Below are 24,057 nucleotides of genomic sequence, written 5' to 3' on the forward strand. Positions count from 1 at the left end.
TACATCTTAGCCCCAAAGGTGACTGGGAAAGAGATGAATCAGTAGCCATTTTAGTGATATCAAGGACATTAATAATTGCTGTTAGTTATTCAGAACTAACAACAAATGTTCATTGATAATAGTGCTGACGTTAAAGTCTCAGAATCAAAAATAAACATCGAAGATGGTTGGAAGAGGCAAGAGCGTGGCCATTAGTGAGTCCTGGTTATTCTCCATCACGTCATCCCAGACATCAGGGCTCGGAAAATGCGACCCAGAGGCCGTCACGGAGAGCTGAGCACAGAGGCCATTTAAGCTTGCGTGTCGCGATGTCAGCCACCTGACGCGGTGTCAGTCAGAGGGAGTTCCCTGTGGGTTGTTTCATTAATTCCTGGGAGCGTGTGTGAGGTGTGTTTCGTGTCTTGGGATAGCTAACATCAAGGCCTGTCCTGGAAATGACTCTGGCAAAAGCAGCAGCTGGGAGTCGTGTGGGAGTCGAGTCAGCTGTGTCCATTCATTCATGGGCTTCTTGGAGCACGTCCGTCGGCAAGGGTGGAGGGCGAGGCAGGCGCGTGTGCAGGGGAAGGGAAATGCGAATGATGGGAGCATTCTTAACAAAGAGTGATGAGCAAACTAGCGAATGTGGCTTCCCAGAGGAGAAAGCAAAAATGAAGAATTAATATCCAAAAAGTAGTCTCACGGACTCCTCTGTTTGCAGGAAGAGGAGAGCTGGCCTCCCAGGGCCAGCCCGCCAGGCAGTGCCATGGAACCTGCAGCGCGTGTCAGCGGCACGCCAGCCCCATGTCCTGCAGGGACCCAGCTGGGGGACCGTGAACAGGACAGGCAGGGTTCCCATGCTCGGGGAACCTGTGTTCTATGGGAAAACAGACCAGGAGAGCATTTAAAATCTCAGGCTGGAAGGCCAGCTCGGAAGGGAGGGAATGCGAAAGGGGATGGGGGAAACCTGGGGGTGGAGGTGGGGGAGGAGCCAACGCTAAGGGGGGCAGAGCCTGCAGGGAGTGAGGAAGGGGCAAACTCTGGGGCTGGGGCCTGGGGGCTCAGAGGCCTTGAGGCTGGGGGTGGGGAGGGGTGGAGGAACGGGGCGGGGCCCAGCAGAGCCCAGCCCACCCTGGCAGGAGCAGGGCACATCATCACCACACAGCCGGACTCCCTGGAGGTTCTCCAGCCACACAGCGCAGATCTGACTTCTTGCTGAAGATCTGTTCATTTTCAAGGACTGTGGGCAGCATCTGAGCTACTGTCGTCAGCCAGAGCCGTGGTGTATAACTGCGCAGAAGCGGGGAGAGGCGCTCTGTAGACTGTAACCCCCAGGATCCGGCCCGCGCAGCGCGGACTCCCGCACTGACACTGCTGGCCGCGTGTTGGCGCCGCGCCCTCCCGCACTGGCCCCTCGCGCTCAACCTGGGTGCACGCGAGGCTTTCCCGTGTAGGATCTTCCCCCTTTCCTGCCTAAGCGTCCTTCTGGACTCTGCTTCCAGGTGCCACACAGAGCCTTATCACGCGTGTAGGTCTGAAAAGAGGGGTTGCTATAGTTTCCACTCTGGTGGAGTAGGACCCCTGGGTTCCGTTCAGACCAACGGGCAAACGGCTCCGAGGCACCAATCACAGTCTCGTGTCCACCCCGAGTGGACACGACGCCTTGAGTGCCGAGGACAGCGTAGAGAGAAAGAGAGCAAGTGGGGGCTTCCCCGTCCCGAGCTCAGGCCTTCAGGGACAACGTCTACACCGAGGGCAACTGGCCGAGCTTGAGGAAGGAGCGTTGCCCTGTGCCCCCCTCCAAGCTTGTGTCACTGGCTCCCTCATCTCCGTTTCCTTCCGTTCACGCTGCACTCGGGCACACCCGCCTGCTGTCTGCACACGGCACACACCTGGATGAGCCGCTGGACCTGCTCGGCCTGCATCCAAGTCAGCCTTCTCCAGTGACAGCTTCACACTCAGGACAAGGCCCTGCAGGAAATAGGGTGAACGCGAGAGTGGTGGGCCAACGGCCAGAGGCCAGAGCACAGCCCCTCCCTACCGCAGCCACACCGCCCCCGGGGAGCCGGGAGCTACAGTGCAGGGAGGGTCCCAGAAGCCAAAGGCAGGACCTTGGCTCCCCATAACTCGTGCTGTGGTCGGCCGACAGGACGTGCACTGGGTGGATAGCCTGCAGGCCCAGGCCTGTGACAGGAAGTGCCCTGGTGCCACGGGGCCACTGCAGGAGCACCCAGTCCAAGCTGTGCACAGTCCTGGGTACCCCTGCCTCTCGTCCACCAAGACGAGAATTGAAGAATTGGTGGAAAAATAGAATTGGAAGATAAGTTTATTTTGGTGTGTAAAAAAATCTTGAAATCCATGCATTTTTTTTTTTCATGATCTGTACTTTGCACAAAGGTTCTGAATGGCTTTCAGGACATTGTGCACCAAAACCAATGGATCGCTTAATCCCGTTTGCTCACGAACTTCTGAAAGAACCCTGTATTTCAGTGTGTGCCTCTGGAAGCCGCGGGGATGTCGTCACACACGACCGTGGTAGCATCTCACACCCTTGCAAGGAGTCATTCCCTTCCCCGCATCCGCCCTTCACACGGAGTGACTTTTTTTTTCTCAATAAAAGGGAAAAGAATCTTCATTTCCTTCCTCAAAGCATAGGGGGGGGGGGGGCGTGTGCGTCCTCACTCATGGAGGAGCGGCAGCTACGGAGGAAGCAACTGCAGTAAGAGGGAAACGCAAGCTAACTAAGCGCCGACTCTGAATCAGCCGCACCCGGACAGGAGCGCAGGGACGAGCCAGCCCTCCACAGCCCCGTCTTGTTTCCTCTCCGTGTAATTAGACAACGCCCACCGGGAAACACAGGGCGGCCTTGCACGTACGCAGAGTGAGATGGCCAACACCTGCTCCCCAGAGCATGGACTCGCCCTCCTCTCTTAGGCTGGACACAGAATCCATCAGACGAGGGAGGCAGCCATCATGGCCGTTGCTGCTTGAGCGTGTGGTTCAGAGAAGTGAGCACACAGGGGCCAGCTCGACGCTGGCCCAGAGAACCACGCTGGTGCCACCCTGTTTGGTCAGCAAACTGCGAGAAGTGGCCGTGATTACACCCATTTTAAAGACAAGGACACTGGTGCTCAGAAAGCTCATCAGTGGGCTACATTTTCAAAGCCAGCCGCAAGGGAAGCCCCAGGCCACGGAACCCAGTCTCTCCCCCGCCCCTGCCACGCGCTTGCTGTGGGGAAGTGGCCACGGCCACATCTGGGTTCTGCGTGAGGACCAAAGGCGTCTCAGGACAGAGCCGTGTCCCCGTGTCACTGTGGGAAGCAGAGGGCAGCCCCACCTGTCGGGTGCTCCGTGCCGTGCTTCCTGGCACAGCAGCAGAGGATTCTGTTCCGCCGTTGACTGTGCGCCCAGCATTGTATTTGTGGTAGAACATGCGAGCGACAGTGCAGTGTAGCTCTGCCAGTCCCTCTCCCCGGGACACAGCGTGGGGGCCACAGTGTGAGGTCGGGAGTAAATTCCGGGCCTTTGCAACCCTGGTATCCACAGGGCTCGTGATAAACTCCGCTGGCTGGGAGTGCGCACTGGGTCCCAGGCACCTAGCACAGTGGATGGCGCGTGGCAGAGTTTAGTGAGTTCTCCTGACTGAAGGGTCACATGGATGTGGTGGGGGCGTGAAGGTGGACAATGAGCATTTGAAAGGATGGCTGGGTGGTAAGATAGGTGGGTGGAAAGAAGGTTGGGTGATGGGAGGGAACGAGGCGGGAGGGAGCGGATTCTTTGAGATGGTTGGAAGGAAGAATGGTGGGTGCATGGATGACGGGTGGGTGGTGATCACAGCACAGACACCTGCAGGGTGAGGCCTTCTCTCCACGTCTCAGTTTGACGAAACCTCTGGGCTCTGGGGAGAAGAGTCTGAGGCCATTGCATTCCGTGCTAAGTCTGGCACTGGCCCCATTCACCATTGTAATTTTTTAAATATAAAATTATAAAGTATTATGATTTTTATATCATGTCTACAATAGCTTCCAACAACAGACACAATATAAGAAACAAAAAAGAAAGTAAGAGTTGAGCACACCCAGGCAGGAGGCTGAGTGCCTCTTTCTGTGGGCGCTCGTGGAGATCGGGTGGCAGGGCCGACGTGCTCTCAATGTCCCCGACCCAACAGCCTTTGCTTAACTGCGCCACAGTGAGAGGCTGGAGTCAAAGAAGTGAAATCTAAAAGTAGCTGACAGATAAGACCCTGGGACCCCAGCAGACCTCTCTGCCGTTTACGGAAAGCTCTGCGTCTCCTGTCGCAGGTCAGTGTCAGGGCCCTGAGAAAAAAGACGCTTCGCGGGTGTGGACACAGGTTCTGGATCTCAGCCTCAGCTCTGGGCTCCAGGCCCCAACCTGGGGCCTCACCGGGTTACCTGAGGGCAGAGGGCCTTTGGCTCCCAAACCCTGGGGGGCTGAGTCCTGCTTGCCCAGGGGTGACCCCAGTGTCAAGTGCACAGTGAGGCAGGGACAGGGTATGTGGGACTTTAGCTCTGCTGGGGTGGCTTGGAGGCGGCTCCCGTGACCCCTTCTCCTGTCATTCTGGGTGAGGAGCGCCGTCCTGGTGCAGAGCTACAGAAACACCGTGCGCCTGCGGGCAGGTCTGTCCTGGGGCGGGGGAAAGGCTCACCTGGCCCCCAGGGAGCCCCGTCCCAGACACGCCACCACGCAGCTCTTTTGAATGGAGCTTAGCGCCCTCTGAATTCCCCACCCGTGGCAGGCTGAGGCCCCTGGGCTCTCGGGAAGTGGCCCCCGGGGCCCAGAAGTAAAACGTCCACTCGGTGGGGACATGCAGGTGCCGCCTGTGCACGTCCACTGACCCGAGCTCAGCGGTGTCTGCCTGTATGAAGATTTCTCGGAAATTGTATCTGCACTTTAAATGGTTTCTGTGGAGGAGCGGCAGGGGTCGAAGTTCACACCGTAAGACCATGAACTCGCATGTGCTGCTGTGGGCTCGGCTCTGGGCCCCAGGTGCTTGCTATCAGCAGTTGGAATGTCCCACTGAGGGCACTTTTGATCATTTCTCCTGGTCTGAGCTTTGTTTAGCTTGGCGCGGCCCAGCTGGGAGGCCCTGGGCCGCCGTCCGGCTCTGGGGCCAGTGCACTCTGCTCCTGGAGGGGATGAAGGGTGCATGGGGTTCTGCCTGGGTCCCCAGTGCACTCCCTGCACACCCCTTCCCTGTCGCCATGAAGGAGGGAGTCACCCGCCTCTCCGGTGAGGACCGGCCCCTGCCTGATGCCGGTTACGGCCCGAACGGACTGATGGCCCCCGTCAGGTGTGTACACACTGACCTGGGCTTCACCTGGGTGTGCTGGGCGAATCCCAAGGCCTGGCCCTCTTTGTGGCCGTACGCCAGGGACCGTTAGGCCGTGCGAGTGAAACAAGGGCAGCCTTTCCCTACAGCTGGCTCCGTGGCGCCGCTCGGCACCGGCAGCTGCCTCGCTCCCCCAGGGATGCTAAGGCTCCTGGCACAGCCGTCTGCGCAAGTCATGCCTGGGGCTGCCCTAAGGCCCCTGCCCTCGGGGTCCCCCTCGAAGTAGCCCTTGGAGGCCTCCTGATGCCTTCAAGGCCGAGTGGTTAAGTGGGAAGGACACAGGCCGTGAGTCTCCACTCTGGAACCGTGTGGCCACGGCCGGGTCTCCCTCTTTCCTCACCCGTGAGATTGGAATGATTGACTCACAGGGGTGTCAGTGCGAGCCTGCAATGGGGGGGTCACTAAACACGGGGCTCCTGTGGGGTTTACGCCCAGAGGGTCTAGAAGGAAGTAGAACTCGGCTCTGGACTGGGAATGAGATGTGGAAAGGTTGGGTAGGAGTCATTCAGTCCTGTTCCCCGGAGAGGGGGCTCCGTCTCCATGGCCACACCCCACTCTGGGCGAGGGCCTGGCCTGGAGGAGGAGGGCGAGTCCTGAGTGGGCTCAGGTGGGATGAGCTCTGGGGAAAACCTGAAAACAGCGGTGCCACATGGCAGGCGGTGGCCGCTGAGTGGTCTCTGTGTGTGTGTGTGTGTGTGTGTGTTTTGCAGGTCGTTCGTGGATTGTTTGTACCAAACCCACGCTCTTGTTGAGCCAGGGGAAACCTGGCCCTATACTGGGGGGGGGGGGGGGGAGGCTCAGAAGGCTCGTGGGAAGCACATATTATGGCAGCCTGTGCGTGGATCTCAAAAACTTCAGTACTGAAACTTGCAATTCTCATTTTCATTCTGTTTGAAAGTCAGAGATAAAGCCCAGAGCCCAGAACTCAATCCAGGCCTCCCATGGGGGGGCAGGGACCCGTGTACTTGGGCCATCACCTGCTGCCCCCCACTGGTGCGCATTTGCAGGAGGCTGGAGCGGAAAGTGGACTGGGCCTGAAACCCGAACGCTGGGCTGCGGCGGCCAGTGTCCCGAGCGGCATCCTGACCACCCGCCCCACACCCAGCTTATCTCTTAACCCCAGTTCCAAACTTTCAATGCTGTCAGCTGCTATTGCATGGAGCTTAAAGCTAGCCAATGCCATGGCACATTTCTGTGTGAAGCTCGTGTCTCCTCCTCCTCAGCGTATGAATCCCCATTTCACAGATGTAAAAACTGAGGCTCAGCGACACACTGTCAGGTGGGGTGTTCAGACGCCGTCCCCTGACTGCTGCTTCTGCACCTCCTCCACACCGTAGCTCAGGTGCAGAAGAGCCTCCAGGCCTGCCGAATTGGGGCACCGATTCGGGGCACCTGCAGGGAGGCGCCAGGGGAGGCGGAATGTTCTTTCCCACAGCCGGCGCGCCCTTCGCCGTCTGCTCACTCGGCAGCTGTGGGCAACATGCGTTTCTTCCCTCCCCAGTCGACTGAAAGAGCGGAGTCTGGTTGGCGCCCCAGCCCCAGCCGCTTGCAGCCTTGGCTTTTCCTGTCGCCCGGCTGTGTCAGGGCGCCGAGCCCCTCTCAGCGGCTGCCCGCGCTGGCTCCCTCCCTCCTCGCTCACCTCCCTTCCTTTCCTGCGCTCAGCGCTCGGGCCCAGAGCTCGGGACTGTGAGGCCGCAGGAAGCAGGGGGCACGGTGACCCGACCCAGCCGGGTTGCAGCTGCTTCCCCCGGCTGCTGATTTCCAGCACGAGAAGCGATTGTCTGAGACTAATTCCCGGGGAGCTTTGGCAGGGCGCGGAACCCGAACTTCGCCCGTGGAGGTCGGCGACTTGGCCTGGTGGGGTTCACCCTGATGACCACGACAGGCTCCTGCGAGACAGGGCCTTTCTCCCGGCCGATTCGTCAGCGTCCAAGTGACCCCTAAGCGCTGTGACGGCTCAAGGGCAAGGCACCGATGCTGGGAGGCTGCGGGTGGCATTGGCCTTGTAAGCTTGGACCCCTGCCCTGAGGTCCCCCAGCTGTCCATTTCACCCCCTCTTCATTTCCAACCTTGCGTCCAGCCTGGTTGAGCTCGCCCCGAGTGCCCCTGGCGGTTAAATATTAGAATCTAACAAAAGAGGCCGCATCCCAGCAGGAGCCGCCATCCCCCCGCCGTGGCATTGGAGATAAATCTTCTGCTCCGAGCTGCTTCCTGTGTCTCCGTGTCACCATCTTCAGTGCTCCTGCGCCGGGCCGGGGGGGGGGGGGGGGCTGGGAGAAGGGATCTTTACCGAGGAATTCTCGGGTTTTACTGCTTTGCCCTGGTCTGTCATTGCTATATGTCACTTCAATTAGTGCTGTCCTGGCGCGTTCGGGCTAATTTATTGGGTGTATTAAAAGTGCGCTGTGATGAGCTTGCCGATAGCTAGGGAAGAGCCTTTTCTCTCTAAGCTGCAGCCCAGCCCGACTGTGGGCCGCACGAGATCTTTGATGCGTGAGCGTCCTCTCCACGACCGCTCCGGGGAACGGGACTATTAAATAAGGAAGGAAAAGCCGGAGCGAGAGGAAGCACAAGACCTGGGCTTTGGGTTTGGAGCTGGCGGCGGGGAAACAGCCAGACCATTGCCGGCTCCGTAACTGGTGTGCGGGGTGAGGATCGGCCCCATCACCCTAGTGCGTCAAGGTATTTGAAATCCATTCCTGATTCTAATTTGGCTTTACGAGGCAGATACTCGGGGAACGGTCAGTTACCATTGCCCAGGATGAGACGGGGCTCTTCAAATGCTATGCAGCGTGTTTTCTTAGAAACTAGAACTGCTGCGTACCACAGAACTATTTCTTAAAGGTCATGAAAGGTGACCTGTGGGGGACCTAGATTTGCATTCACCAATGGATTTAAATTTCTTATTCTTTTGACACAAATACCTGTATTTATTGTACAATCCACCTTATTCCATGGAGTACCCTTACATCTGAATTCTAGATCCAAGTGATTGGTTCCCACCTGCTCCCACCTGCTCCACCACCTGATGGACGGGTGAACACTGTGGCACAGTCTTCCTGGTGATGGGTCCTTATTCAGCCCCAATAGGAACCAGGTGCCCAACACGCAACAGCATGGGCAAGCCTCGAGAACACTGGTGAATAGAGGCGAGACGAGAAAGGCACGTGTTGTAGGATTCAGAGCAGGTGGGGCAGGACGTAGACGCGTGGTTGGCAGGAGCTGGGCGAGGGGACAGTGAAGAGGGGACGTTTACCAGGCATCGAGGTGAAGGAATGTCTCAGAACTGGGCAGTGGTGGGAGTCACACAGCAGTGACCTGACGCCTGGCTGCAGGAGTGACTTTGTGCCCTGCGTATTTTCTGTCACTTAAACAAATCACCTGGTGGCCCCGCCTGTGAGCTTCCTGACTCAGTGGGTGTGGACAGCACCTGAGAACTTGCATTTCTAGAAGCTTCTGGCCCTGCAGGTCCTGAGACCACCCCCTGAGGACCACCAGACCCGGCGCACATTGGTAATGGGAAGATCGGTTCCCTGTGTCCCGGGCCCACCACTATCTTCCACGTGTCCACAGCTCTCTGCAGGTGACGTCAGCCGGGAAGAGAATGCTCTCTTGATAACTGGCGTGTGGAACCCAGAGACTGGACGAATCTGGCCTCTGTCATGTCCTGCCTGAACTCTAAGCAGCTCCTTCCACCTCACCTATGAGTGTGGGTGATGGCAATTCCTGCCGTGTTGCGTTGTTCTGAAATTTCGAATTTTAATGAAAGCCTGTAGGTCTTGAGGGAGGAAGGGGGTAGGTGGAGGTTGCCTCACAGGTACCAGAGCACGTTACTCACGGGGCTGGGCTCTACAGTTCTGGAGTATAGCAGGCAGCCACAGGCCACAGTGTATTATTACTTTAAAAAAAAAAAATGCTGGAGAAGAGTTTAAAGGCTCCTAATCCAAAGAATGACAAAGTCCCAGGAGATAAAAGCCCCCCAAGATTTGATGGGGACACATTGTGTACTTGTTCTGAAGCATTGCACGCCAGCCTGTCAGAACATACAATTACTACATGTCGGTAGAAAACCAGTGTAAAAGATGTTTCTGTGAGGAGAGCGCCACGGTACCCCCTAGCCTAAAGCAGGAGTGCAGGAGCTACGCCGCGACCTGTGTGTGTGCTTTGACCCCATGACTAATGGGAACTTACGACCTTGCAGCTGGAGTGTGACAGTTTGCAAAAGGAACAATAACCATGGAGCCCTGGCTTGAAGTCTTCCTCGGAGCCTCTCTGTGTGACATTAAATAATAGTGTGGGCGAGGGTTTGACACTCCAGACCCGTGTCCTGGAGGAGGGGACACTCGTGGGCCTTGGAGAATGGACGGAGAGGCAGTGGGGGGGGCACCTCCGTAAGGAAGGGGTTCGGCGACACTCAAGCAAGGAAGCGGTGGGCGGGGTCCGGAGCGTCTGAGTTACCCGGGACCCTCCTCGGAGCTCTGAACTCAACAGGCAGCTTGAAAACCTCCTTTCAAGTGAGTCAGCGAGGGAGTGGGGGATATCCCGGCCGAATCGGATGACTTCTGCCACCGTGGGAAGTTCAAGGGCAGAGTCGTGCTTGGCCGAGGTCCTCCTGTGCTCCCGATTTGTGTGGCTGAACCAGTTAGAGAGGTGATCTCACTGACAGATCCCGCAGGTGGATTTCTTAAACCTGGAGGGGACGGTGATGCACCCCTGGGTGCGTGAGGTCCATTGGCTCATCTTTGGTACAAGCCAAGTCCTGTCCCTTAGCTCCTGAGCCATTGGGCATGGGCTCCTACCGTGCTCTGTGCACCAGGCGACCAGTGGCTACTTAGGATATAAAAAGCATTCAGAGATGAGGACCACATCATAATAAGAATCCAGCATCTGATGCAACCAAATTTCTCTGCTGAGATATGAAATAATTTTACATTATTGGTTGCACGGGGTGGGCTCTAATCTTTCCATATTTTTCTTAGTCCCGTGCACCCATCAGCTGTGAATGTCTCAGAGCAGAACAGAGGTGAGGAGCAAACCCTTGGCTTGTGATAATAATTGTATTTAAAGGGTGGGGGGTAGAAATAAAGGTTTGGAGTTCTTTGGAAGAATACCTGCAGTGGTTCTCGGCGCCTGGGCCATGCAGGGGAAAGCGCCCTGTGTAATGACACTTTGTGATGCCTTCTTGCTGTCCACAAGCCTTGGCCCTACCCACAGGATACCAGCAGTTCCCACACTGGTCTTGGGGGAGGGGCTGCCCTCCTGGGTGGTCACAGGAAGAGTTCGTGTCTCACTGTTGGGTACGTCCCGTCAGGCCCGCCCACGCGTGTCGCTTTGGGGAATGTCTGCACGTCCTTGGAGGTCCACCCGCGAGTCCAGTGCACGTCCTTGCGCACCACCATTTCTCTTTCTAAAACCCACTCTCTCTACTCCCTGGTCATGTTTGCCCCACTGAAAGGCAAGCTCCGTGGTGAGGGTTTTGTGCGTGTTGTTCCCGGCCACGTACCCCAGCCTCTTGGGTGCTGGGGAACTGCAGGGTCACTGGGTGGCGAGCGATCGACTGCTCTCTCTCTTTTTTTTTTTTTTTTTTTACAGAGTGGACAGTGAGAGAGAGACAGAGAGAAAGGTCTTCCTTTGCCATTGATTCACCCTCCAATGGCCACCGCGGCCGGCGTGCTGCGGCCGGCGCACCACGCTGATCCGAAGGCAGGAGCCAGGTGCTTCTCTTGGTCTCCCATGGGGTGCAGGGCCCAAGCACTTGGGCCATCCTCCACTGCACTCCCTGGCCACAGCAGAGAGCTGGCCTGGAAGAGGGGCAACCAGGACAGAATCCGGCGCCCTGACCGGGACTAGAACCCGGTGTGCTGGTGCTGCAAGGCAGAGGATTAGCCTAGTGAGCTGCGGCGCCAGCTGACTGCTCTGCAGAGATCTTACTAGAGTGACTTCTGTCACTCCTGGTGTCCCCAAGGGGAAATCGGCAAAGATGTCCCACAGGTGCAAGGTGTGCCACAGACTCATCACTGTCTGGGCGGACAGCTGGGGTGTTGTGGGAAGCTGGTAGGAAAGCCGACTGACCAAATGCAGCAAGTAGGCAGGAGCGTCTGCTGAAGGCCCGTGGCCTTCCTGAAGGGTCGCGCTGGGATAGCACGGGGCGAGTCAGAAAGGACCCAGCTGGAGGGAAGAGGGGCCGCCCCCGGCTACCCACAGCCGGAGCCGATCACGGTGGTGACGCGGAAGGCGGGCCATGTGCAGAGGTGGCCGTGTGGTGTGAGCCCCAGTGAGGAAGGACCGGCTTAGGGTCGGGGAATCCACCACAAGCTCAGCTGGCGTAGACGGAGGCAGCCTCCAGGACCAAATGCCAGGCGCCGGCCGTGGGGCTGGGGCCGTGGGGCGGGGGGCTGTAGGGCTGGGGCCGTGGGGCGGTGGGTGGTGGGGCTGGGGCCGTGGGGCGTGGGGCTATGGGGCTGGGGCCATGGGGCGGGGGGCTGTGGGGCGCCGGCTGTGGGGCTGGGGCCGTGGGGCGGGGGGCGGTGGGGCCGGGGCCATGGGGCGGGGGGCGTGGGGCGGGGGGCTGTGGGGCTGGGGCCGTGAGGCCGTGAATCTAAGTGACAGAGGGTTTTCAGCGCATTTGGAGTTTGTTCTCCAACAGGCAGCTAAGGGAAGTAGACATCGACCACAGAGGTCAGTGCTCCCGCCTGGGACATCCAGCCCAGACGCAGAAATGTCTTGTCAACAACGTTCTGTCCCGTCCTCCCTGAGACACTCGGCTGGTTACGTCCTGGACTTCAGCAGACCCCATTCATCGAAGATGTTTCTTTCATGTTAACACACCCACCCCCAGGCCCGAAATGTGTGCACTTGTTACCGTGTGAGAGGATGAGATGGGCAGATGCTCCGATCTCGGGGGATGAGGCGGGTCTCGGCACTCCTGTCCCCTGGGGGCTGTGCGCTTTCTCTGTTCCCTTGGGACACTGGCGCCCAGTCCCCTTTCGGGTTCTCTCTCCTGCTCCTCTTGCCATAAACCTTTCCTGAGACTTCGGTTTCGTCCTAATGTCCGTCCTAATTTACCATCTTCTAGCAGTCAGTTCCCTTCCAGAAGGAGCTGATTGCAAATGGTCACTCGTCCACATGGCAAGAAATCAGTGTGCCTGGCGTTTAGGGTCCCTGATCACCCTGGAGATACACGTGTGTTGTGTACTTCTTTGCAGAGAGAATTGGTGTCAATTAGCTGTGTGAGGTGCCAGCCTCGCCAATGCAAACCTTCCCTAAGTGCAAAATAGCACAGATTGTAATATTTTGAAACTGTCCAGTGTCGCTTTGCTACCAGGATTCACCAATCTGCCTACCTAGGACAGGTATAAAGATTTCAAAGGGGACTTGGCTCCCGCACTTACAGTAAGCCCTGGTCGGGGTGGGACTTGGGTGTGAATGTATCCGTAGGTCAGCGTTATGCTCCAGAGTTAGTAATCTGGGGTTGATCGCAGCACTTGGTGGGGGAGGGTGGTGGGAGCAGTGTGGCTGTGACCGTGTGTGCACGGACTTGAACTACTGTCACAGGCAGCATTACCTGGGGCTGGTGTCCTGTCGCTGGGGAGCGGCTTGGCTTGGGTTGGCCAATGGACATGGAGTCAAGTGTTGTCATCCTGTGGACGTCTCCATGGAGAGGGTGGTGGGGTTTGCTGGGCCTCACATCCTCACTGGTGGCAAAACCCACAGGTTTCGGTCATGCTTGTCCCCAGAGTGCTTGCTGCCTCCAGACACGGGAAAACGTGTTTGGGAACGAGAGTGAGACACTCCATGCGAGGGTGCTTCCAGAAGTTCATGGAGAATGGAGTTCAGAGGTTTGAATGCTACATGTTTTTTGAAATCCATGCACAGTGTTTTGTAAAACAAACCTTCCGTGAACTTTGGAGGCACCTGGTGTATGTTGAGTCGCCCAGCTGCCATAGGAAACGACCCTCGAGGCTCCGTGGCTCCGTGGCTCCGTGGCTCTGTGGTCACAGGTGCTCCCCTCTTGCTGGCTGCTCTGGGGCTCCCTACAGTGAGCAGAAGGGTGCTGGGTCTGTGTCCTCTGACTCCTGAAGCCGTGGAATGCACTGATCTCAGCTTACAGAGGGGGACAGCTAGGACATCAGTAAGGAGTAACCCTTTAAATGCCATCCGCTGGGGGACTCGCCTCTCTCGTGGTCATGTTCTGCCATCAAGAACTGGTCACGCAGCCCATGCAGGTGCATGGGACTGGGCAGCCCTTGAGCCTGTGGAAGGGGAGTGCGACTCTGCTGGGCACTTGGGCCGACTCTGCCCCCTCTCTGTGGCCCTGGGATTTAGAGGTGAGAGTAGGCTCTCCGTCGCCTGACCACCTCCGTTCTCTTCCAGCGGTGCTGGGGGACAGCTGGGATTTGACCTCCGTGGGCTGAATGCCCACACTGACCAGGTCTGACCTGGGTAGAGACGCGGGCCCCTGGAACCACGGACTTGACAAGCTTGGTTGTTGGCGTGTTTGGTTCTTGTTGCAGATCCTGAGAATTCCCTTTCTCTTGCACCATTCCCGCCAGAGCTGTCTGGAGTTGTTGTTGGGTCAGGCGCGTCCTCGGCAGAGGTGATGGCCGTGCCCAGGAGCGGGCGGCACCATGCAGGCTGCACCTGGATGCCATCGCGCACTGAGACCCACAGCGGACCCCTGGGCGGACGTCGCCAGGGCTGACCAGGGGCAACAGGAGAGGCCGACCTGTGCCCTAACCGCCGCTCTGGGCTGTCCGTCCGCAGGTACCCGTTCCCCATGGTGTTCAGCAGCTGCAGCAAGAAGGACTTGGAGACCAGCCTGGAGAAGGGGATGGGGATGTGCCTCTTCAACCTGCCCGAGGTCAAGCAGTCCTTCGGGGGCCGCAAGTGTGGCAACGGCTACGTGGAGGAAGGAGAGCAGTGCGACTGTGGGGAGCCGGAGGTAAGCAGGCCGCCTCCTGCAGCCGGGGCAAGCAGCGAGAGCCTGGAGCAGTGCCGCGGGGCGGTGAAACCCAGGCCCCCCGCCCAGGGAGGTGGCTTTCTGGATTCTTAGCTCTGGCGCGGAGTCCGTTGTTGGAGGGCACGGCGTTCTCTGCAAGACGAGGGCAAGAACGATAAGAAAGCGTTTAGCTTCGAGTCTGATGGAGGAGAGAGCCTCTGCATCCGGGCTTCAGGTGCTCGTCAGCACCGTCTCTCTCTCTGGAAGGCTGCTGCGAGAGGGGAATTTGAATGAGCAGCATTTGTTTCTAACCCAGCTGAAATCCTGTCCCTGCTGCCGCAGCCGCCTCTGTATGCAGGACCTGGTGCTCCAGCTGCTGCCCACAGGCGCCGGTAGCACCGAGCGAAAGGCGGCGCTGCTTTTAGCCAGCTCGGGCTTACGCACCCCTGTCCTGTGGCCAGTCTCGCGCCTTTGTCTCCTTTCTCTAGGGCCCAACATAAAGGTAATCAGCCTAAGAATTGGGTTTTTTTTTTTTTTTCAAAGATTTATATATGCATGTATGTATGATTTTGAAAGTCAGAATTACAGAGAGATCTTCTATCTACTCCCCAGGGCTGGGCCAGACTAAGCCAGGAGCCAGGAACTTCCTCCGGGTCTCCCACGTGGGTGCAGGGGCCCAAGGACTTGAGCCATCTTCCACTGCTTTCCCAGGCTTGTTAGCAGGGAGCTGGATCGGAAGTGAAACAGCCCGGACTGGCATTGGCGCCCATATGGGATGCCAGCACCACAGGCAGCAGCTTTACTGGCTACACCACAGTACCAACTCCAGAATAAATTTCAACAGCGGGGCTGGCGCTGTGGCATAGTGAGCTAAGCCTCCAACTGTGGCACGAGCATCCCACAGGGGCGCCAGTTCATGTCCCGGCTGCTCCTCTTCCAACCCCGCTCTCTGCTATGGCCTGGGAAAGCAGTAGAAGACGGCCCATGTTCTTGAGCCCCCACACCCACGTGGAAGACCCAGAAGAGGCTCCTGGCTTCGGATTGGCCCAGCTCTAGCTGTGGCTGCTATCTGGGGAGTGAACCAGCAGATGGAAGACCTTTCTCACTGTCTTTCCCGCTCTCTCTCTCTCTCTCAAATAAATAAAATCTTAAAAAAAAAAAAATTGTTAAAGCTACTTGTTAACCTTGAGAAGGAAAGGACATAGCGAGACGCACCAGGTAGACAGGTGCCCCTCGAAGCCCAGAGGAGGCTGTGATTAGAACACACCCAGGCCAGTGCTTGTCAGGCAGGTGGCTGACGTGTGGGATTCCCTACCCTGGAGTCCATGTAAGCTGATGAGCAGGACATTCAGCGTGGCTTGGCCAGCTCCGCCGATGTGCTTAGTGAGGGCTCGGGAAGCACAGGTCTGAGAAGGTGCCCTGAAACTGGGTGTCCTAGGGCGGAGGGAGGATGGGCTGAGACTCCGAGGACCCCGTTGAGTCTGGTGTTCATCACGGGGACGGAGGTGTCGTCATGCCCCAGCCCCGAGCCTCTGGGGCTTCCGTGCCAGCAGGCGCAGGGTCTGATGGTTTCCACGAAGAGTGCTGCAGGTGTGCAAGGGCTGGGCGAGGGCGTGTGCTGGGCTCTGTCCATTGTGTGCCTCTTCCAAGCTCGGAGCTTGCTGACATCAGTGGAGTTGCCTACTGTGCATTGAATTTTGATCACAATGATCAGAGAGCAGTCACCGCGTAGGAGAGAACCTTAATTGTAATGCTGCAGAAAACCTTTTTAAGATTAGCGGAGGAGGGGCTGGCACGGTGGCAAAGTAGGCTAAGCCTCCGCCTGCAGTGCCGGCGTCTCATATCAGCGCCGGTTCTCACATGGGCTGCTCTTCTGATCCAGTTATGGCCTGTGAAAGCAGTGGAGGGCGGCCTAACTGCTCGGGCCCCTCATCTGCTTAGGAGACCCGGAGAAACATCCTGGCTCCTGGCTTCAAATCGGCCCAGCTGCAGCCATGGTGGCCATTTGGAGAGTGAACCAGTGGATGGAAGACCTTTCTGTCTCTCCCTCTCTCTATAACTGCCTCCCACATAATGAATAAAATCTTAAAAGAGATTAGTGGAGGATCACTTGAAGCCGGGGGAAAGGAACTCCATGCTGGCCTCGTTAACCACTTGAAGAAAACAAGATTACATCACCCATATTTCTCAGGAGAGACCATATTGACTTAGAATGCTTTGTCATTGGTTTGAAGTCCTTATGATTGTTTATTAGTCTAAGTCAATTCGGCAGCTCTTGATGGAGCCATGAGTGTTTGGCTTTGGACGGATGCCGTCGGCTGTCACCGTTCCCTGTGCCACCAGCAGCAGCGGCACAGCTGCCACCCTCCCCACCATCACTGCCACACCAGCATCATCACCACTGCCCCCACCACACCACAGACCACCATCTCCATAGCTACCAGCCCCCTCCCCCTCGGCTGCCACCCCCCCATTAATCATCACAGCCATTGCCGTCTCCTCGGCCACCATCACCAACCGCGTCCCCACCACCACCACTGTGTCAGCGAGTGGTTCAGAGCCTAAAACCTGCCGGCCCTTCTTGTCCAGATCCTCTGCCCTGTGAACAGTCGGCCGGGCAGCTTGGCAGGTGCGTGCCGTCTCCCCAGTAGCACACCTCGTCACAGGGCAACTTGAGTGTTCCCGATTCCTTCCTTGGGTAGAGCCAAATTCTGCTCACACACGGTTCCCAACTTCATTTTTCTAGAGCTAGGGTCCTTACTTTGCGGGATAAGTTCCTTCCCTCCATCCACAAGACTTCCTTCCCAGAAATCTTTCAAACTCACAGAAGAGCCTTTGGCTGCGCATTTTTCATTTTTGCTTTGCAAAAGAGGTGAAGCCCAAACTGAGTCATAGGAGGGTGACAGCTGCAGGACTCTCTTGGCCAAGGCTTTAGGCTGACCCGTCAGCCAGGGCTCTCCATCCTGCTACCCGTGCATGGGCCCTGCGGTGTTCCTGAGGCCTAGGCATCAGACTGGTCCCCACGTGCCGGCCCAGAGAGGTACTCTGTGTCACCGCATCGGGACGCATCAGGGAGCCGGGGAGTGGGCGCTGAGAACAGCGTCTGCTCCCTCGCTCTCAGAAATCCTCTCCGTCATTTTTGGGAAGATGCCTTGCCACCTCGTCCCAGCCCGTTGTGAGAGAGACTCCACGTCTCCCGCTACGGCCTGAGAATGCCAACGAGGGTTTCGCAGAGAATCTAACGCTTTCTTTAGTCTCTCTGTTGGAGACTCGGTGTTCACTGGCTCTGCCGCACTTCTCTGAGCACTAAGATAATGGATGTATCAGCAGATGAAGACTTTGTCTCTTCTGAGAAATATGGTACTGCAGGAGACGTAGATTCGGGGCTACTTAAAAGGCAAACGATTGCAGAAGGCTTCCCGTACAGGGCGTTGGATTGATGGCAACATACGGCTGTGCTGACAGCTCACTCACTCTTCCAGCTAGAAGGCTTGGGAGAGCAGCCTTACCTCCTTGTTTAAAGTCAAGAGGATGCCGGTAGCTTGCAAATATCTTTTAGACTTGGTTATCTTTCTCACATTATCAAGCCCCTTTGAAGTCGAACCATTCTGCTTGGCTGCATTTCCGTTCAAGCTGCTGCTTATATTACTTGGTGAGTTGGAGGGAGAAAGAGAAAGGATTTTAGGACCCAGATACAGGACGGCGGGTTTCACTGGGGACATCGAGGAAATCGGCTTGGTTGGCCGTTGTTGGCTGAGGCTTGCGGACTGTGGGGAGCGTCCCACGGCCCCGAGCAGGAATGCAGCTCAGGGGCTCCTGGAGCAAAAAGCAGAACAAATTCCGAGCTTTTTTAGTTTCTAAGTCCATGAGTCAGAGGCTCTCCCTGCCCTGGACGCTACAGCTACAACTTCTGGTTGGCAGTTTTATCTTACTGTATACATTACACATTCCGGATGTTTATAAAGCCTCCGACAAATCTCAGATTTAATAACTTGGGAAGTGTGGGTGATGGGAGCAAGCGGCAGACACCCAGAGAGCATCATTCATGGCTTTCCACAGGATGCGGTTCGGGCTTCTCACCATAAATCTTCCGGACTATTGAGAAAATCTTATTAATCGCACTTCTGATACTAATATAAATCTGTCTCCAAAAAGCTGGCTTCGGGAGCAAACTATTATACCGTTCAATTAGTCTATGCCCAGCTTTGCCTTTGCCAATAGTATATGATTTCTTTAAGGCACATCATTTTTGAATATCTTTTAAAGATTTATTTATTTATTTGAAAGGTAGAGTTACAGGGAGACAGAGGTCTTCCATCCGCTGGTTCACTCCCCACATAGCCGCAATGGCCAGAGCTTCGCCGATCTGGAGCTGGGAGCCAGGAGAGTCCTCTGGGTCTTCCTCATGCATGCAGGGGCTCAAGGACGTGGGCCACCCTCCACTTCTCTCGCAGGCCATAGCGGAGAGCTGGATTGGAAGTGGAGCAGCCGGGACTCAAACCAGCACCCATATGGGATGCCAGTACTACAGGTGGCAGCTTTACCTGCTATGCCACAGTGCTGGCCCTTGAATATTTTTTTTAAATTGATAAAGGAAGCAGTATTCCAGGCTCAGGGAACGTTCCTTCTTATGTGAGGATGATTTCTTCTAAAACACGACAGCCCCGAGTTACTGGAATGCTGTGGGGAATGAGGATTGCTGCGACTCCCTGGGTAAACCTGAGAACAGCCTGAGTCGAGGACCAAGCAAGGAGTCCTCTCGTTTCCTTCACGAGGGAGGAGTGAGGCCTGCGAAGGAAGTTCACTCTCTCTGGCCCTGGTTTCTCATCGTCCCTCGCAGATCGGGGGCCGGCGTTTGGCACAGCCATTAGAACGCTGCTCGGGACGCCTGTGTCCCTTGCTGCAGGGCGTGGGTTCAAGTCCCTGCGCCAGTTCTGACTCCAGCTTCCTGCTCATGTACACCCCGGGAGGCAGCGGTGATGGCCCCACGTGGGAGACCCAGGTTGAGTTCTGGGCTCCTGGCTTCAGCCTGGCCCAGCCGCAGCCGTTGTGGGGAGAGAACCAGCAGATGGAGCATCGCTGGCTCCCCCTTTGTTCCTGTGCCTTTCAAATAAAATGAAACAAATTAATTCCCCACAAACCAAAGAGCCACAGCCCCTAGACCTGCTTCCTGGCCTCTGGGGCACTCTAACGTCCACTCCTTCTCCTTGGTGGGCCTTGTCCAGCCTGACAGCTACGCACTGGGTGAGGGGCTCCTGCACACCTGCCGGTGCAGTGCAGTCAAGTGCTCAGACAAAGCGAGTTGACTTGGTGAGTGAGCCCCACGTGAGACCCCCCCACAGACCCCCACCGTGCTGCGCCTGGAGAGCTTCCCGGCCACGCAGCCTTCCTGTCCTGGTCACGCAGCCTTCCTGTCCCGGCCACGCAGCCTTCCTGTCCTGGTCACGCAGCCTTCCTGTCCTGGTCACGCAGCCTTCCTGTCCTGGTCACGCAGCCTTCCTGTTCCGGCCTTTTGCCTCCCACAAAAGGCACTCACACGCTTCTGACCTTCCCAGGGACTCCTAGACCGTGTCGGGCGCGTTCATGGACTCTGCACGGAAGCCTTGTTTTCTTGCAGATGAAAACGCTCGGGCAGGCAGGTTTCTGTCCAAGTGCCAGCCTCTCGTGTTCTCTGTTCCCCTCTGCGGTCGCCCAAGATGTGACCTTTGCACTTAGCGTGCTGGCCGCACTGTGCAGCCCTGTCCATCAGAGCCCACTCCCCTCTTCCAGGAATGCACGAACCGCTGCTGCAACGCCACGACCTGCACTCTGAAGGCAGACGCTGTGTGCGCGCACGGGCTGTGCTGCGAAGACTGCCAGGTGAGCGCCCCGGGGCTGCGGCCCGACCCTGACGGCACCGGCAGGTGCGGGGCCGGCGCGGGACGGTGCTGGAGCAGTGGGGGCGGTGGCTGCATTGTGTGCAGAAGGGCAATATCCAGCCCTCGTTTTGGATTAGCTCCCCATCTTCCAGTGAGATGCACAGTTTAATTGCTAATCATCTGTGATAAATTGCTTATGGGCTGGAAACGAATAGAGCTGCAAAACTCAAGCTCAGCATCCAGCGTTCTTTTCCAGGCGTGGGGGGCATCGGGCCCGCGGGCCTTAGGAGTCCACAGATTCGCTTGGTCGGGCCCTGCCGCCGAGGCAAGCACGGGTGGGACTCGAGTTCAGTAAAGGCACAGCAGGCTCGTTTGTAAGCTGGTCATTTTGTACAGCCTGCGAGAGATGCTGTGACTATCTAATCGGCCCTCGGCACAGGAAAGGTTCCCCAGCCCTGGATACATTGGAGGCTGGTGGGACCCTTTCACCAGAACCGGAACCCTTTCACCAGAACCGGAACCAACCCCCGTCACGCAGGCTCATCCCCGGTCTCTCGGCTTGATCCCCAGAATGCCGTGCTGGTGACCCAGCAGCTGCCTGGGGTCCTGTGTCAACGTCTCCATCTCAGGGTCTTCCCAACAGAAGGGTTGGTTGACCTGGCCCAGCCAACAGTGGTCCTTTCTGGTGCCTTGTGTGGACCAGATTGGGCTGAGTTGCCGGCTGCTGCTAAGATAATCCCGTGCATGGCCGTAGGTCAGGGTTAGCGCTAGCTGTGAGTGTCCCCGTCACATTGTCTGACATCTGGCGGGCCGGAGGCCTGCGTTGTTGACACAGAGGCTCCCAGGGCAGTCGCACTCCTTCCTAGTGAAGCAATGGATCCCGTGTTCTGCTTATAGGACACTCCCTTTAGCGCCCCACCGAGCACGGCGACACAGAGGTGCCCTGGAACACTCCCGGCCAGCTTCAGATGTCCCTCAGCCCCGCCTAACGGTGGCGAGCTCGGGGAATAGTGTGAGGCCAGTTCCTGCGCCCACCGAGTGGGGTGGAAGGAGCCTGGGACAGGGCTGGGGGCAGGTAGGAAGCCAGGCTGAGCTTATGACAGACCCAGGGCAGGATGCAAGGGAGGAGGCGGGCGGGGGTCCGCGGTGACGCCTGGTGCCATCTCCTTGGACTCACACAGCTCCTTTCTGCCCCTCGACCTTCGAGAAGGGGGCAGGAGCCTCCCGATCAGTGTGGTGTGCGAGGAGCCGCTCCCAGGGTGTGGGGGTCCTGGCTGCGCTGCTGCAGACAAGCCTCTCTGGGCCTCAGTCCCCCTGATCCGGCGTCTCCAGCACCCCCTCCCACGCCCTTGTTGTGCTGTTTCTCTCCCCAAGGAGGCTGAAGGAGGTTCCAGGGTTGGGCGACAAAGTAACGGTGCTATGTTGATTGTGGCCTGGGAAGTAGTTTTGTTAATGCCAACCCTGCGGTGGGAATGTCCGCTTAGGAATGTGGCAGTGTTGGCAACCACAGAGCTTCCCCTTAAGACTCCCCAGCCCAGCAGCCACCCCGTCCCTCCCTCCCCTTCCCCGGAGGGCTCAGGTACCAGCAACCCGCTCATCCGCTCATCAGAGACCCTGCTGCTGCCTGAGACTAAAAAGAGGCTGCTCTTGGGTCAGTGCAGGATGAAGGGACGGAGCGAGACCACGGAGTCGTGAGCTCTCTGTGCTGTGGAAGCGACCCCACCCCTTCCCGTGGCGCCCTGGGGGTGCCGCTGGGGCCGCCTCCGCCTCTCCCGTAGGAGTTGAGCATAACCGACCCTCTGCTTTCAGCTGAAGCCTGCGGGGACGGCGTGCAGGGGCTCCAGCAACTCCTGTGACCTCCCGGAGTTCTGCACGGGGACCGGTCCTCACTGCCCGGCCAACGTGTACCTGCACGACGGGCACCCGTGCCAGGGCGTGGACGGCTACTGCTACAACGGCATCTGCCAGACCCACGAACAGCAGTGCGTCACGCTCTGGGGACCAGGTAGGTGGGGTGCAGGCAGGCTTGGGGCGGTGGAACAGGGAGGCCGTGCTGTTTCCACCTGGGCAGGTTGGGGGGGTGGAGCCAGGACCACGCTGGGCAGAGTGGCAGAAGGGGGACGCTGCCTGGAGCCGGCTCTTGAGCTCAATGTGAATCCTCCATGTGCTTTTGCCCACACAGATGGACGGACAGTCCCACCACACTCAGGTCATGGTGACCCAGCTTTGAGCTCAGACCAGGCCCCGTCAAGGGCTAGGGGTGGCAGAGAGAGGAACCGGGAGGGCTTCTGTGAGTGGGAGGACAGCGGGATGAGAGCCTGGGTGGCGGAGCTCAGGGCACGTGGGGAGGTGTGCGACAGCCTGGACGCCGTCTGATGCAAAGGCAGTGACGGATTTGGTGTGCGTTTCCGGAAAGGCACCTGGGGGAAGGTGGCCAGGGCGCAGTGGCCGGCTCACCCAAGAGGCCACCTGTCGTTGTTCACTGCTTTCTGGGGCTGGGGCAGGGCCCTGGGCTGTGTGCTTGGCATGCCTTGTCTCTGGTAACCGTCCAGTGACCCCTGAGCTGGGGATTATGACCATGAGGCTCCAGCTCTGAGGCCAGAAGTCCGTTTCCCCAGGTCACGAGGCTGGGATTCGAACCCAGGCCATTGTGACCCAGTACCCACGCACTGCTCCCACTGCACACAACACCCTGAAGGGGCAGGTCTTGAATGCAGGTTCCAGATGCCCACAGGCCAGAGTGAGGAGAACCAGTCCCCTGAGTGTCTCTCCTCCACGGCTCCATCTTTGGGGCCAGAAATCCAGAGCCTGGGAGGGCATCCCGGGAACCACTTGTGATTTTCTGCCTGTCTCCAGCTCCCGGGATTCAGGCTGTGAAGCCCCTGGGGGGTCCTTTCCCCGAATGGAGGCCCCTGCCCCATCTTGTGCTCTCTCACTTCCCCTGCTGCAGTGTAGCCCCGCCCCTTGGCTTGCTCCCCCTCCTGCTGGCCACAGGGCCGACCTCAGTCTTGGCCAGAGAGTCCAGTGGCGCCAGCGAGGCCAGTGTGGTCAGCCGGGCCCGGGGCAGGGGCTGCGGGGGGGGGGGGGGCAGTGCAGACATTTGTCCGTTGTTTGCGGTGAGGTACACGGCTCCGGAGTGAGCAGGGAGGCCAGCTGTGATGGGAAATGCTGACCGGATGTCGGAGCTTGGGTCTTACCTGTGACGTGGAAGCAAGGACCAAGCACAGGTCGCAAGGACAGGTGTTTCCGGAGCTGGGCACCTGCCTGGAGCCCCTTCCCCAGCAGCCAGTGCTTCACCTTGACCTTGCAGCTCCCTAGCAGAGCAAGAGCAGCAAGGTCACAGCGACCCCAGAGGAGCTGCCTCGATGCTCCCCAGGTGCACACACGCAAGCAGGTGTACTGAGGGGCTCTGGGCCCTGGGCACTTTGTCTTTGGCGCTGCCTCGCCCTCGACCCTGGCCTGCTGGGCCATGCGGTGCTCTAGACAGTGGGTTGGGGGACGGCACCGTTGTGGCCATGACGAGCACTGGGCAGGCAGACGGCCATGTGGGCTTGACGGGGCTTAGTGACGGAGGTCACTTTGGGACGGCTGCAGCCGCTGGCCAGATCCGTACAGCTGGAAGCATCCCCAGTGGCGGTCCCCTGCCCAGCCCTTCTCGGAGGCAATAATGGTCCCTTCTTGAGTTACAAGCGCCATGATGGCTTCTTTCCAAGGAGCACTCTGGGCCAGAGCACTCGCGGCACCAGGAGCTTTGGGGAGCGACCGTGTTCTTCAGTGCCCTGCTGCATGGTGACACCTGGCCCCGTGTCCAAGTGAGCTCAGCTGGAAACGCACAGTTCTCTCTGCCCCCGAGGGACTCCCCTGGCTGCAGGCCCTCAGTGCACCGTGACCAGGGCTGGTGGTTATGATCTCATCGGCTGGTCCTCCCCAAGCAG

At 58.0% G+C, this 24,057-nt stretch overlaps 1 protein-coding gene across 2 annotated transcripts in view; it reads left to right on the plus strand.

Annotated features, from left to right (window-relative positions):
• The window catches only part of ADAM12 (ADAM metallopeptidase domain 12), a 322,789-nt gene that overhangs the window by 256,385 nt on the left and 42,347 nt on the right, over positions 1–24,057 (plus strand). For both annotated transcript variants that reach the window (XM_008274836.4, XM_008274835.4), the window contains exons 12-14: positions 14,090–14,267; positions 20,034–20,123; positions 21,932–22,127. In XM_008274836.4, coding sequence (XP_008273058.2) covers positions 14,090–14,267; positions 20,034–20,123; positions 21,932–22,127 — 464 coding nt within the window. The remainder of the gene's footprint in view (positions 1–14,089; positions 14,268–20,033; positions 20,124–21,931; positions 22,128–24,057) is intronic.

Source organism: Oryctolagus cuniculus, chromosome 15 (genome assembly GCF_964237555.1).
Source record: "Oryctolagus cuniculus chromosome 15, mOryCun1.1, whole genome shotgun sequence".
NCBI classification, from domain to species: domain Eukaryota; kingdom Metazoa; phylum Chordata; class Mammalia; order Lagomorpha; family Leporidae; genus Oryctolagus; species Oryctolagus cuniculus.